Raw genomic sequence first — 14,953 nt, 5'->3', positions numbered from 1 at the left:
GCAATGCTGCGTATTATAGTTGCAAAACTATACGATCAGTAACACAAAATTATGAATAAATGTCCAAAATCCTAATTTACTGCTCGTTATAGTGAAAAGTAAAATGCCTGCTGATGAAGAACCTGTGATCATCTGAAAGTGTGTAAACGGACCACAAGTTAAAGTTGTTTAATGACCTGTTTCAAATTCAGAATGTAGAAGTTGTCTTTAAGGTAGTTTCCCGTGTGATCCAGCAGGGGGCGCTCTTCTGTCAGATTGACCTACATCATCGATCTGTCAGTAAATTGTTTGTCATTTCTTTACTATGAAAATGGAAACTAGTGAAGGAGCAAAGCCGTCCTGAGCCGACGAGAGAGTTTGTTTAACCAGAAACAGTCGTAGTATCACCAGACTCCAGACAAAAAGTCATTTTAAGTTGTGTATTGTAACTTCAGAGAACAGACGGAGGAGTTCAAACAAGAAGTTTTATTCAGTATTCAGTATAAACTGGTGCCTTTCTGCATGCCTGAACATTTTAAGGGTACAATAAACTCAAGTTTATGCTTTAGATTTTAATGAAACGAGTGATAAAAAAAAGATAAAAGCAGATACAGATACTGGAGGAGGGAGGGGGGGCAGCAGGGTTAAGACACATCAGGGGGCTTGGCGTCTCTTTCCAGGCAGCACGGGGAAATCTTCAGGCAGCAGAGCGTGATCTCTGCAGGTGGGACAGGTGCTCTGCTCCTTCAGCCACGACCGGATACACTGAACACACACACACACACACACACACAACAGAGGCCGCGCGTTAAAACCAGAACGGACTCTATACCTTTATTCTACCTGCAGGGACTCATTCCACCTTAAACCTGCAGGGACTCATTCCACCTTAAACCTGCAGACCACAACCTGAACCATTAAAACACGTTCACTCGCCTCCTTATGGAAACCGTGTCGACACTCCAGCACACAGATGTCGTCCGGACTCATGTCATCGTGACAGATGATGCACGGATCCTCGACGTTGAGCTGCGATCGAGACAGAGACTCAGTGAGATCAGTAATCAATAATCAATATCAGTGCAGCTTGCTCTCACTGGATGGTTCTGGACTTACTGCGTTTGACTGCGTGACTCTCTGAGGTCCGAACGTCTGCCAGACCGGGGCGGTGTAAGGGGGGGCCGCGTACTGAGCCGGACTCCTGCGTCCCATCATGTTTGGTTTGGCACCAGAATTGATCTTCTCCTGAGAAACAACAACAACAACAACAACCAGTCTGATCAATACTGAACGTTCACAGGAGACAGAACGGAGCGGGAACAAACTACTGAATGTGAGATTTGTTTTTCTGGAAGTTACATCTGAGGAACAAGTTTATATAAAATCACCAGCTTCACTCTGTAGTGTCTTATTGTTTAACTTCTCCTTTCCTGCTCTTCTCTGTGTTCACTGTAACTCTCTCTCTCTGTGTTCACTGTAACTCTCTCTCTCTCTCTCTCTCTGTGTCTGTAACTGAACTGTTTCATTAAATTAACTCTGACTACTACAGAAGAATCACAGTGTGATTGTAAATGTTTGACAATTAGAGGGAATTATTAAAAGATGGTGGAATAGAGACAGATGTGTTGATGTTTATGGACACTCTTAGGTACAGCTAACTCTCCTGGAGGCATTTGAATGTTGTTTACTCTGTTGTTTACTCTGTTGTTTACAGTATAAATAAAGTCACTTTGAACTGAATTCCTTCAGGAATCAAGAACTCTGATCATTAACTGACATCTTCAGTGACGCTGCCAACAATGTCCACAGTCAGTGAACGTGTGAGCGGTGAGGAGCTGGTCTCTGGTCTGTGTAAACACTGAACCACCTACCTGATGGTCCAGGATCAGCTGGGTCACTCCACCGACCATATCCTGCAGCGCCATGCTGGCCAGGCTCCCGCCGCTGGACGAACGCAGCTCCTGAACGAACCTCATCAAGTCCGACCTGAACACGAAACAGAAAATAAATATAAATATANNCGTCCTCGAGTGTCTGTAAGTCTAACGGCAGCGTTTCCTCCTTTGTTTCTGTTCTTTGTGAAAATGTTTGATCATAAACAACTCAACTTACCAAATACATCTTATAATTAAAAAATGCTGAACTTGTTGTAGGAAGTACAGACCGACTAATACTGGAGTTTGTTATTCGGCAGTTAAAAACAATATGTTGGTAAAAATAATGCCAATAAAGGAGAGAGTCCTGAAGACTCCACATCCCAGCAGCCACCTGTGTCAGCGTTACCTGGTGTAGTCGGGGAACATGGCGGACAGGCGCTCCATGCCTTTGTCGAACACGGTGCTGTGTGCAGGCTCCGGGGGCCTGGTCGGAGGTTTGTGCTGCATCTGAGGCGGGGGGGCCGCCGGCTCGGCCGCAGACTGCTGGGGGAGGGTGGGAGAGCCGTGGGAGGTTGAGGACGTCTGCAACATCAACAGATTCATTTTATTAATGAGTCATTTCTGACAGAGACTCCACTATCTGCTCTGATTGGTCTGTTTTTATTGACCTTAGTCTGGATTTTCACAATAAAAGTGTCTCAGAGCAACAAGAATAACTCAATTAACTGTTTTTAGTTAAAACCTGTAAACCTGCTCTTCTTCATTTTATCTTTTTCTTATTTTATTCATGAAATCAGTCGTTTCGTCCATAAAAAGGCTTTAATGTATAAAGAAAGAGAAGCAGCCCGTCCTCCATCGAGCTGTACTGGTCTATCTGATGTGGTCTTACTGGTGCAGCTGGAGGTTCAGACTGGTGGTTCACGTTGACCGGAAGCAACTCGCTGACTCTTCTACCATTCTTCACCTGATCCTTCTGCTCCTGGTACTGAGTCTGTGGACCAACACAGAGAGACTGACTGAACATCTGCTCTTATCAAACATCTGCTCTTATCAAACATCTGCTCTTATCAAACATCTGCTCTATTAGCTCTTCAATGAATTGATCGTGATATTCTTTTCATCCTTTCACCTCGGCAGCAGAGATTTTGCGTTCGATCTCCTGGACGTTGGTTCTCCAGCTGTTTCTGGTCATTTCCAGGTCCTGGTTTGGGTGTCTGGAAAAAAAGACGGACAGATATGAGACGTGAAGCGGCCGCTGTCTCTGGCGAAGGCGGGTTGCGGCGGTGGCGTTCGGCCTCTTACCGGTGAACGGCTTCGTCCAGTTTGTTCAGCAGAGCCTTGGCGTTGGTCAGCTCTCTGTAGAGGCCGTACAGACCCTGATCCCGACTGCTCTCCATCACCGACAGCTGCAGTTAAACAGCATTTAATGATCAAAACCACTGCAACCAGTTAGTTTACTGATAGAAATCTGCTTTACTGTTTTTTCTTTACTGATAGAAGAGCTTTGAGTCTGCTGCTATCAATTGATTTTGACATTAAATATGAGGCTAGTAAGAGGAATATTATGATTGTTGGAAGTAAAGAAGACATACAACTAGTCTTTCCTGAACTGACTGGACGAATATATCGTCCAGTCATATATATAACGATTCATCAATTTTTGGGGCAATTTTATGTCCTTTTATTTTGCTAATTTAATGTTCTGCTTCCAAAAAATGCTCCTAAACTGCTTATACCACTAAATATTGGAAGAAATTGATTTATTGTAGAAGATTATTGTGTTAAACTGTGCGAGTACGTTTAAATTTAAATGTTCTGAATGATTCCAACCCACTTTATTATTATATGAACCGGTATCACACAGTTCACCAGCCAGCATAAACAAATATCTTTACATGTTTGTATTTTGTTATTAAAGTTGGACTGATGGAGGATTTTTAAAGAACTCTTTAACATCATGAATGGGTCGATACCTGGCTGCCTGTCAGAGATGTGATCAGGAACGAGGAACCCACCTGAGCCGTGTGAGACCTCCTGGTCGCCGAGGTAAACGAGACCTTGCAGCGTTTGATCTCGTCCTCCAGACTCATCTTCTCCGCTGCCGACTGATTGCTGAACCAACAACGAGACAGAAGTCAAATAAAAAGTCTGCCAGGATTTTATTTGAAGTTCAGCCGTCGCTCAGCAGCACTCACCTCAGCTCCAGGAAATCCTTCAACCTTGTGTCATAGTTCTTCTTTTTCTCTCGGATGCTTCGGGAAAGACTGCGTGAAAAAAGACACAAATATACAAACATTAATGTTTAGAGCGACTTATGAGTAAAACATTATTTAAACTCATCTTTAAACGGTCTCACCTCCCGTGTTCCTCCACCAACTCCTCCATCTCCGCCTTCAGGGTCTTCAGCACTTCCTGGTTGGCTTTCTTCTCCTTCTGGTCCTTCCTCACCTCCTCCTCCAGCTTCTGCTGGAACAGCACCAGCTCTTTATTGGTCACCTGGACGGCAGGAAACAACCATTAGTCACTCAGATTCAGCTCATTGTACCTTTAACTCCTCTCTAATAACCGCTCACTTGTATGTTGGTGGAGATCTTGTGGATTTCCTCCTCGAGGAACGCGAGCTCTTCCTGGTATCTCCTGTTGATTTCGTCACAGCTGTTCTCCATTTTCAGGATCTGATCCTTCAGGTTCTTGATAGCCTTTTGTTTTTTGTTGATGTCACCCTGGAAGAATGAGAAAAGGCCAAAAAGGAGTCAATGAAATCAGTAAAGACTTAAAACACACTCGCTCACACTGGTGGTCAGCGTCTGGGAGAATTCTGCTCACAGCTTCAGAAAAACCCTGATACTGAGAACATCGCTGTTCTAAAGAGTCGTTCTGCAAGAGTTAAACTAAAATATGTGGTGTAGATCTGAGTGAGCGGCTAAAATACAACTAGTCTGTAAATATTGAGGTTAGAGATTTTATTTTTAAACTCCTAAATAGAATAAAAAAATCCCAACTGGTCGATACAGACGACCGACCGCTTAGAGCCGGAGTCTGCTCGAGGTTTCAGCCTCTTAAATGAAAGTCTTTCCTTGCCGCTGTCGCCAAGTGCTCGCTCATGGTTGGAACGGGTAAATCGTTTTATAAGGAGTACGGTCTGGACCTGCTCTATTGGAAACCATAGAAAGATAATTGTGGTTTTGTCAAACGGATATAATAATTATTTTATTTATAAAGCACTTTTCAAGCTTAAGCAGCTTTCCAGATTAAAGGATACACAGAACAAAGAATCAGAAACTCACGTGAGCCGCCACCATAAACACACAAAAGATAAAAAATAAAAGCGCAAAATATTCATATAAAAGAAAAAATAAAGTGATACTAAAACAACAACAATTAAAATACAATATGTGACGACATAAAACATGATACAACATTGGAAAGGCGAATAAAGTACGGCTGCACAGTGAATCCAAATATTATTGAAATCATAATATAGAAGTGCGACACAAATGTAAAGAGCTGTAATGTTTTTATTAAAGATAAAATATGATCAGAATCATAATGAAGTGCTGAAACACTGCAGAGGTGCCCGGGTCTACAAATCCTCCACATTTAAAAAAAACCCCATTTTTTAAACGATTTGAATAGTTTTTGTTCAATTTGTGATGCAGAAATGATCATTGTGAATCAGAATATCTGTAAAAATAATCTCATTACGATATGTTTACTATATGGTGCAGCCCTAGAATACGTCAGCATCCGTCTAAGACAGTTTCAGATAATAAGAACTCACCTGGCAGCTCTCGAAGCGCTCATGAAGCTCAGTATTCACCGCCACACTCCTCATGGCCTCCGGACACGTCTGAGAGAACATAAAGAGCATTTAAACCACAGCTCAGTGTTCCTTCATGTGTTTCCATATACTGTATTTACACAGTGAACTGTTGGTACTAACCTGCACTGCTGCGTGCTTCTTACAAAAGTTTTCCTCCGTCGTCGCCAAGGCGCCTAAAGTTTGATCACAAATTCCACCTTCGCCCTCCTCGGAATATAGATCCAGCTCCTCGTAGCTGTTAGGTAAAAAGTTGCCCAGGGCAGTCCAATGAGAATACGGATCATTCACAGTCAGAGTAACGCCACCCGCCGACAGGAAGCTGGAGTCATAAGGGCTAGGGAGGATGGAATAGACTTGAGTCAGTGCAGATGAGTACTGGTCCAGGTGGCTTGTGTAAGCCGGATCATGAGCTGCCTGAAAATCAGCAGAGTTCGAGTCCTCTATTAGATCCAGGTCGTCCAAGTCGTCCAGGTCGTCCAGTTCGTCCAGGCTGGGTCCGTGTCCAGCCTGCTGCAGGGAAACGGCGTGCTTAGCCAGGCCGATGGACCTCCCCATCTTTATGAAGCGAAGGGACTCCAGGAGGAAAGGCTCGAAGCCGCCAGCTTCCTGGATCTTCTGCTGAGCAACGGGAGGGAAATATTCCAGTTCTCCCACCAGCAGAGGGTCCTCGGCAACCAGGGGGCCGTGCTCCTCCAGGATCTGAGCAAAGTAGCTGCAGCAGGAGGAGAGAGAGACGTCCATTAACACAATCTGATACTCCAGATAAACAGAATCTGGATCCAGATCTGAATCAGCACCTGTTTGACAGTTTTGATCCTGAGTTTTGGTGCGTTGAAGCTGGACGGACTCACTGAGAATGGACCTGTCAATCCACAAGGTAGCCCCGCCCTAAAGCATACCCTGCTTTATGGTCTGTTTGACTCTAAAATGGGACCATCAGTTACTAAATGATCATCATGCTGTATGGAAGAAGACTGAAACTAGAGCACTAGAGCCGAGAAACTCATCAGGAAACTGTTTACTGAGGGAATAAATCAACTGAGAAGTCGACTCAGACTCAAAAAGTCTCATTCTAAGGTAACAAAAACCCATGAATTCTTATATTCAGATGATTAAACACGAATGAAAACATACATATGAATATTATATTACATTTCTGACAACAGAGCGTCCTGAATGTGACACACTGGACCTTTAATGTGGTCAAACTAATTCACAAATGTGGGAAATTAAAGGAAATCTTGCTGCACTGAACTATATTTCACTTACTCATACAAACTCTCTTTTGTCGGGTCGGGGTTGTTGTCCAAAATGTTTTTATAGTGACTTCTGTTTCTGGTGCCGTTGTACTGGTCCTCAAAATCGGCCACTTGCTCTCGAAGGTGACTAGGTACACTGAACGGATCACCGGGGTGAAGGAATGATCTGCGGACGGAAAGAGCTCAACGTCATTTATTAGTTATAATTACGTTTATATTACGATACAATCTGTGTGCGAAACTTACAAAGAGTCATCTTCAAATAAGTCTTGGTCCCATTCCTCTCTCGGTACGGTTCTCGACCCCGACCAAACAAAAACACCCTGAGAGGAAGACGAGAGAAAGCACTTGAGACTGATGATACATGGACGTTAAGAGTCTTTAAAATGAACAACTATCAACCAAACTCCTTCTGACCTTCGGCTCTTTCTGTTTCTTTTTCCGTCCTCGACTCTTCATAGGAGAATTCTGAAATGGGAATAAACTCGAGAATGAACACTAAGCTCGAGTTTAATGGTTCATTTAATATTAAGATGGATCAGTCGGGTTAAACCACATTAAAGGAATAGTTCGACATTTTGAGAAATGTTTGATTTTATAGGTTTAATGTGCCTTTGCCTCGCAATGTGTCGCACGTTTTCACATTTTGGTAAAAATTAAACATAGAAAACAGAGATAATGTGTTAATTAGTGAGCTTTAGAGGTGCTTTTTAAAACCACAGAAAGTGCAATTTAATACATTACATTAATTTATCTATTTATTTAGAAGAAAAGATTAAGAGAAAAAGCTTCAACCTGTTCATTATTTAATCTAGAAGTCTCATATATCCATCAACAATCACTTCTATTAACACAAAACTTGGTCCAGTAGTTTCCTGAGACACTGTTTAAAATCTGGTGCCATTATTATTAATTTGAAGTCATGAAATCTGCAAAAATAATGATGATTGTTGATGTTTTTGACGAGAACTCAAGTACAACCGAACTACATTGTATATTTGAAAACTTTACATCCACACATTTCCTGAATTGAGCTTCTTGTGACACCGGTATCACCCATTTACACCTGTAACGTAACCAAAAACATTACCTATTTTTATTTTTATTTTTTCAACTCCTCCCAGGCGGTGAGACCGAGCTGTGCGAAACTGGACACGTAGAAACTATGGACCCTCATAGTTGTTTGTTTGTAAGGTTGTTATTACAATTTTGATAGTTAAAAAAAATGTACAACTTATTGTAAGTTGCAGTGAAAACAGGAAGTTATGTCACATCTCAATTGATGTCGGTCCCATAATGCAAAACCCCGTGTCAGCAGATTCCCAAAAATCTTAAAAATCCACTGAACTTATCTTTCCAAAGGGCTGTTTTTAAACCAGATGTTTTCCAGTCTCTGTGCTGCTTTCAAGAGACAACTATTGCCTCTGCGGGGTGTCAGGTCCAAATTGTGGTTGTCTGGTTTTCTTTATATTTTATAACTTTAATTGCCAAAATTATCTGATTACACCTGCACAGTTTGATGCCCCTTTAAACCATTTTATCTCCCAACAAGACAAAAAGTTTATTTCCCAGAATGTCGAACTCCTCCTTTAAGTTTTTGTTTGCGTGGTAGCCGACTTCCATCCAGTAAATAACCAACCAGCAAAACAAACTGCTGTTAAAGTTTCTAAAGACTTACATTTTGATTTTCATCAGACTTTTTTAAGACTGAACAATGTCCGTCTGAAAAACAAACAATCAGAAGTCAGAACAGGAAGTTAAAAAGTAAAAAACCTGCAAATTTAAATGTTAAAGTTAAATATACGTACCCATCATATCAAAATATTCCTCCAGTATAATGTGGCAGGACACATACTCCTCTCTATGCTCCTCCAGAGTCCAGATAAACAGTCTCATGTCGTCTGGCGGCGCCTGTTTTAGGTATTCAGTCACAGTCAAGCCAATGCTTGAAAACAGCTCCGGTCTAGTACCGAGCTTTTCTATAATCACCTCCTGCAGGGGACCAAAGTTGAGCAAAAAAGACAAGTCCAGCTGCTCCAACTGTGTTGAGTAGCGCTCAATGAAGGATTTTGCAGCGTTGAGACCTGAAGAAAGCAGAAAGTACGTCGGTCAGACTTTGAGCTGATGTTAAAATCCATAACTTTTATATGACTTCTGTACGCAGATGCTCCTCGAACCCCCAGTAAACACATATTCCCTTTAAATGCAACACGTTAAATGCTGACCTGCATTGTTGAGCTGACACGCCCAGTTGCTGAGTTTAGGATTTATATCCAGACAGTTACTGAGTGTTTGGACAAGCACTCGAGCCCAAACCCGGTTCTTCCTCTCCAGTAGCAGCTCAACAAATTGACTGAGAGTCTCCAGCTGCTCCTGCTGCCAGTTGAGGATCCTCCCGGCCAGCTGGTTCCCCCTCGACGAGTCCAGCTCCAGCCAGGGCCCCAGGCTGCTGGCCAGGACCGACACGTGGAGGCCCTTCTCCTCTCGCAGTAGCTCCAAGTTCTGGCTGATCTGCAGAAGGTATCGATCCCTGTACAGCAACCAGGCTGACAGCACAGAGGGAACAAGGGAAAAAAGTGACGGATAGACTCTCGTTAGGTTAACATGCATCTCATTAAAAACTACTGCTGCCTGCCAGAGTCCAACCTGGTGCTAATTCTCTCCCTGAACCTCTTTGAATATTCTTATTTCTGGTGATTATTCACTGCACTTCTAGTAGCTTGAATTTATTTAGTTATGTACTTTTTCTAATTTGTACTCGTTTTTGTTGTTGCTGTTTGTCTTCTCATGTCTCATGTCTTCCAGTTGTAATATTAATCACATATCTTGAACCAATATATTTATTTAAAAAAAATATGTTGTAGAATCTTGAAAACTTTTCTTAAAGGTATTTTGGTGTGTGGGTATGTAATTTAGAAACTGTTAACATAGTTTTTATAGAAGTTTTACCTTTCTGTTGAATCTGTGTTGCTGAATCTTCCTTCTTCAGCAGAATCTCATCGTTGATAATCTGCTTATCTTGAAACGCGTGTTTATGCTGCTTCCTCTTGAGCCGGTGCTCTTCCTTTGATTTTAACTTCTTCAGGCTGAAGATAGAGAGAGAGAAAAGGACGTTCAGAAGGACTTTACTCTGTGTTAGATGCTGCAAAATGTGTGAATTTATTTCTAACAAAGCCTTTCAATAGCAAGCATGCAAGTTTATCTTCTATTAAAGAAATACAGATGCTTCAGCACAGCACTGCTTTTTTATCTTTATATCAGTCGCTAAAGCTTCACAGGGGGTCGTGAGGCTCTATGAAACTTAGAAAATACACAGTGGGATATCTCAACATTGGGTTCCCTTCTGTGAACAATGGCCAAGCATCAAGAACAATAAAAAAAAAAAAAACTTCATTTGTCAAAAAAGAAGCCTATTAAGTTTGTATGATTGTGTAAAAATTATAAAGAATACATATTCCAGACAGAGAATTGTATAAAAATTTCCCTAAACAGGAAATAATCTGCTCGTTTTACACAAACCTCCTGCAGTTACTGGGTTCACTGTTTGGGTTCATTGTACAGTTTAGAATTTAATATGAAATATTCAGAAAATATTAGTTTAATAAATGATAGAAAATGGCTCCCTTAAGAAAGCACTGATATAAACTTTCTCCCCCTCAACTCGGACTGACTTCCAGCGTCCTTTGGCTCACAGCTGGGCTTTGCTTCTATTTAAAGATTAGCAATGAAAACCTGAATCTGAGAGGAACACACTGCGAGGCCTGCTGCCACACTCTCAGGTATTAGTGACTTCGCTGTGTGGCTAATTAATAAACTCCAGAAGCCAACGACACTTCGCTCAGCTGCACTAAACCTGCAGGAAAAACACTTATTTTTACTTATTCTGTTCATTTAAAAGAGGCTCACTGGTTGTTCTGCTTGAGCAAAAACAAGTAATGTGTTAAGAGGTTGGGGGGGTAAAAGGAGGAGGGCAGCAGATTCCCCCTCCGAAAAAAAGGGTTTCAAACTAAGTTTAATTTTGCTGGATAAATGATTGATGAAGCCGTTAGCTGTACTCCCGTGTTTCAGCGTCTAGCTCAGACATTTCAGAGCGTTTTGTTATTGTAAGGCAGTACATGGGGCAGATAATATTTAACAAAGGTCAGCAGGTCACAGCTCTGTTTAGACTTCAGTGGAAGGAGGAAGGTGGGGGGGGGGCAGTTGGATGAACGCAAGGGTGCATAGTACATTAATGTGATGCCATCTGTACTTCCTGCTGATGCACAGTCAGTTTAAAGGTGACTTACATTATAAACTTCTGTTTTTAAGTTCAACATTGGAAGATTGACTCTCATGTCTGTACGGTAAACATGAAGCTACAGCCAGCAGCTGGTTTAGCTTAGCTTAGCACAAAGACTGGAAACGGGGGGAAACAGCTAGCCTGGCAGTGTGCAAAGGTAACAACATCCACCTACCAGCACCTTTAAAGCTGAAAGCTGAAAATAGAAACACCTGGAAATTGATTCAAATGACCAAATATCCTGAATATGTTTTATTGTATTTTAGCCCGAGCTGTGGACAGATTAATGTTACGGTTAGGAGGAAAGTTGCAGTCAAAGTTGTAGCTTTTTGTGAGCAAGTGCTGTCCTGTATTGTCAAGAAAGACTCCTGGAAAACATTTCTAAGAAACACTCTGGAGAAACACCTTCGCACTAATCAATATCGTCTCTCTGTCAACTTACAACTATCAAAATAAGTTAAAAAAATTTGTGTTTTGTTACATGTTGAAAGGAGGCAAAAAGACCGAATATCACCCAGTTTTTGGTCTATAAATCATTGTTGAAATTAAGGTTGGTGCTCAGCAAGAAAGCTAATTTCCATTTTAGACCACTCAATGAAACTTTTCCGCAAATTTGACCAATCGTTGTAGTTTCCTGCGAGTTTCACCGATTATATCAGTCTCCATATCAGCAAAACATTGAGCCATGAGCTTTTATTCTCACTGGAACAAGTTGCCTTCGATTTTTAATGATTTATATGAAAAGAAGTGACCATTTTTGCTATTTTAAAACATTGCAATGTGTTAGAAAAGCTACTGTGGAATCAGGTATTTTAAGCAACAACAATCCCCCCAAAAAGCCCACGAAATCCTCAAATATTGAACAGTTCCTTCAACGTGACGTCTAAAATAAGTGTTTTTTGAAGCAATCATGTTAAAATATTCGTTCTCTGTTTCCAGAACTCCATCCGACACAACCTGTCGCTCAACAAGTGCTTCATCAAGGTGCCGCGGCAGAAGGACGAGCCAGGGAAGGGCGGTTTCTGGAAGATTGACCCGCAGTACGCCGAGCGTCTCCTGAGCGGTGCGTACAAGAAGAGGCGGATGCCGCCGGTCCAGATCAACCCGGCTCTGCAGAACAGGTTCAGGGTCAACCTCCAGCCGCCGTCCAGAGGCTCCGCGGGAGGTCAGAGTGGGTTGTGCATCAACCCGGAGTCCCAGCGCCTCCTCCGGGAGTTCGAAGAGGCGACCGGCGCCGACCAGAACTGGGACCCTCATCTGGCTGAAGGCACCATGCTGGGGTCTTGGCCGGTGGTCAGCGGAAGAGGGGGGCAAAAGAGGAAACTGGGCTCTAGAATTGGTGGCGTCAAATACCCCCGCCGCTCCAGTTCCCCGCTGCTCACCGTGGACGAACAGAAGGAGATCGGACCTCTGAAGGGGGACTTTGACTGGGACGCCCTGCTGGACTCCGCCCTCAGCGGGGAGCTGAGCCTGGAGGGAGAAGAACCTCTGAGCCCCATCATGAAGGAGGAGGACCTGACAGTGCGGGGGACCCACATCGCCCCCGTTGAAGCCCCCGCGGGGACAGTGGACATCCACGTGTTGGCGGAGACCCAAAGGAATAATGATGTGTCGGACTTTGACGAGGAGACCTTCCTCGCCACGGCCTTCCTGGAGAGCCCCTGGCCGGAGGAGGAGGAGCAGGGCCGCAATGATTTCCTCTGTAGCTCCACCGTCAACCTCGACCAGCTGTTTGACCTCGGAGACTCGCTAGGCGGAGACCCGAGCACCCGGATTGACTCCCTCCTTTGAGGAATAGCTGGTCGTCGTTCACGCTGTAAACTCTTGGCTACCGAGGAATAACAGACTCTTTGTTTTTGTTTTTTTACAACATTTATTGTCCTTTTCCACATGTTTTAAAGTATTTTTAGAATTACATTTTGATGCTGATTCATGCAGGAAGTACATTCCCAAACGCCTACAGAGCAAAGATGCCACAATGTACAGCAGCAGCTCACATCATCACGGTGGAGAAAATGTCCCTTTTCGGCGAAACCAGAAAATGACTTGAGATCAAAAAAAATATCTGAAAATGTTGACGTTTTAAATGCCGGTGTGAACAGACCTTTTTGGATGACACATCATGGTCTCTGTTTACATCGTAAAAAGTGTGTTTTCATGTACAAGAGGCATCAGAAAGAAACGGCCGACAGGAAGGCGGTCAGTGTAACGGATCCTCGATTTGAATATGAAAAAACAAAATTGGAAAACGAGCTGTTTCCTGACAATAACTTTATAAACAGAGAACTTTTTTATTTTGTTTTTATGGTTTTTCTCAAAAAAGGAAAAACTTTTGTTTTTGTTTGTTTTCCATTTTTTAATTTCAAAATAATTGAAATGGGACGTTTGTTTTTTTTCATTTTCAAAACAAAAAATGGACAAGAAGTAATTTTTAGTGTTTTTTTCCCATTTCTGTTTTTTTATTTTAAAAAACTAAAAAAAACTGAAAACTAGTTGCTTTTTTTTCGCTCTTTCAGTTTTTTATTTCAACGGAAATGGGTCTTTATTTTCAGTTTTTATTTTAAAAAAAACAAAAATTTTCAAAACAAAAATGAAAAACTAAGAATCTTCTTCTTTCAAAACATAAAAAAAAGAACATTTTGTCGTTTTCCGTTTATTTCTTCCTTTATCCATTAACGGTAGTCTGGAAACAGCTCGTATCCTGATTTTTGTTTTCACATTTATAACTGGATCTATTGTCTGACCGACTCAGATGCGTTTTGTCTGACAGGAATGTGACTGTAAATACTGACAGCAGCACTATGATGATGATTTATCAGATTATTTGCCAAATGACGTTTGGTGTTAGGAGTGATTTTACTTTACTAGTTGTTTTTTGTTTTTGGGGTTTTTTGGTACTAACTATTCTCTGTATGCGTTTTTCAAAAAATACTTAGGAGCAGTTTAATTAGATTAATGATAATAATTATGCAGGATAACTTTGTTTTTACAAGAGGAAGGGAAAACTGACTGCAGCAGTCGAGGACACACCTGAGCTTCACGAAACAGCTCGAGGCGAACTTAAAACGGTCGGTTTTTAAAGTCTCGTAAATGAATACCCGACCTTCTATGTGCCAAGAACAACACTTGGGACTCGACAGGGTGGCAGTGTTTTTTATTACAAAGACGAGATGTCTTTTTATTCGTAGTGGCGATGCAGACGGAGAGGACGTGAACATCTGGACGCAGCCTGGACTAACTAAAACCAAATCACTTCCTTATAAACTCCTGTTTTAAAATGTGTGAAAGTGCAATCAATGTACAGTGATGCTTTTTAGATTTCAGCTGTAGGAGTTCATGCAGTTTACTTTAGTTTTCACAGGTTTGTGTATTACGAGGTGCGAATACACTCAAAGCAACCATGAAAGGTTTGTGTATTAGCTTCTTCTTGATCCATAACAAAACATAATAAAGGCATCTTACCTCATGATTGGTTCTGTAAAGTCAGAGACGCTGTATTCCTTCTTTTACTTTACTGTTCTTATTTTATTTTCTGCTTTGACAAATAAAGAAAAATAAGTTGTACTGCATCTTGGTTGTCTAAATTATCATTTATTATTTGACTTATTTTTAACTATGCTAGCAGAGGCTAAAAGCTAACAGTTCTCAGGTTATTATATCATGCTAGCGGACTTAGCCGAGCTGCTGCTAATGTTAGCTCAGCTTGTTTCTCTGGTAACTTAAGATCCAGACGTCC

General features: G+C 41.9%; 1 protein-coding gene across 1 annotated transcript in view; it reads right to left on the bottom strand.

Moving 5' to 3' along the window:
* Positions 1–444: 444 nt before the first annotated feature.
* Positions 445–14,953, bottom strand: part of ttc3 (tetratricopeptide repeat domain 3) — a 42,677-nt gene continuing 28,168 nt past the window's right edge. The window contains exons 23-44 of the mRNA XM_035666770.1: positions 12,170–12,966; positions 9,888–10,024; positions 9,164–9,484; positions 8,747–9,022; positions 8,617–8,660; positions 7,356–7,406; positions 7,185–7,261; positions 6,949–7,104; positions 5,800–6,391; positions 5,638–5,706; positions 4,430–4,579; positions 4,213–4,352; positions 4,052–4,120; positions 3,872–3,968; positions 3,159–3,262; positions 2,986–3,070; positions 2,746–2,847; positions 2,263–2,438; positions 1,851–1,965; positions 1,096–1,224; positions 916–1,008; positions 445–744 (exon numbers count right to left, since the gene is read on the bottom strand). Of these exons, the coding sequence (XP_035522663.1) occupies positions 634–744; positions 916–1,008; positions 1,096–1,224; positions 1,851–1,965; positions 2,263–2,438; positions 2,746–2,847; positions 2,986–3,070; positions 3,159–3,262; positions 3,872–3,968; positions 4,052–4,120; positions 4,213–4,352; positions 4,430–4,579; positions 5,638–5,706; positions 5,800–6,391; positions 6,949–7,104; positions 7,185–7,261; positions 7,356–7,406; positions 8,617–8,660; positions 8,747–9,022; positions 9,164–9,484; positions 9,888–10,024; positions 12,170–12,966 (3,891 nt within the window). The 3' untranslated portion in view covers positions 445–633. The remainder of the gene's footprint in view (positions 745–915; positions 1,009–1,095; positions 1,225–1,850; positions 1,966–2,262; positions 2,439–2,745; positions 2,848–2,985; positions 3,071–3,158; positions 3,263–3,871; positions 3,969–4,051; positions 4,121–4,212; positions 4,353–4,429; positions 4,580–5,637; positions 5,707–5,799; positions 6,392–6,948; positions 7,105–7,184; positions 7,262–7,355; positions 7,407–8,616; positions 8,661–8,746; positions 9,023–9,163; positions 9,485–9,887; positions 10,025–12,169; positions 12,967–14,953) is intronic.

The sequence above is a fragment of the Morone saxatilis genome, unplaced genomic scaffold, assembly GCF_004916995.1.
Source record: "Morone saxatilis isolate NCDOM2014 unplaced genomic scaffold, NCSU_SB_2.0 Contig20, whole genome shotgun sequence".
Taxonomy (NCBI): domain Eukaryota; kingdom Metazoa; phylum Chordata; class Actinopteri; family Moronidae; genus Morone; species Morone saxatilis.
The sequence above is the reverse complement of the archived record's forward strand: the minus strand, read 5'-3'. Positions and strand labels throughout refer to the sequence as shown.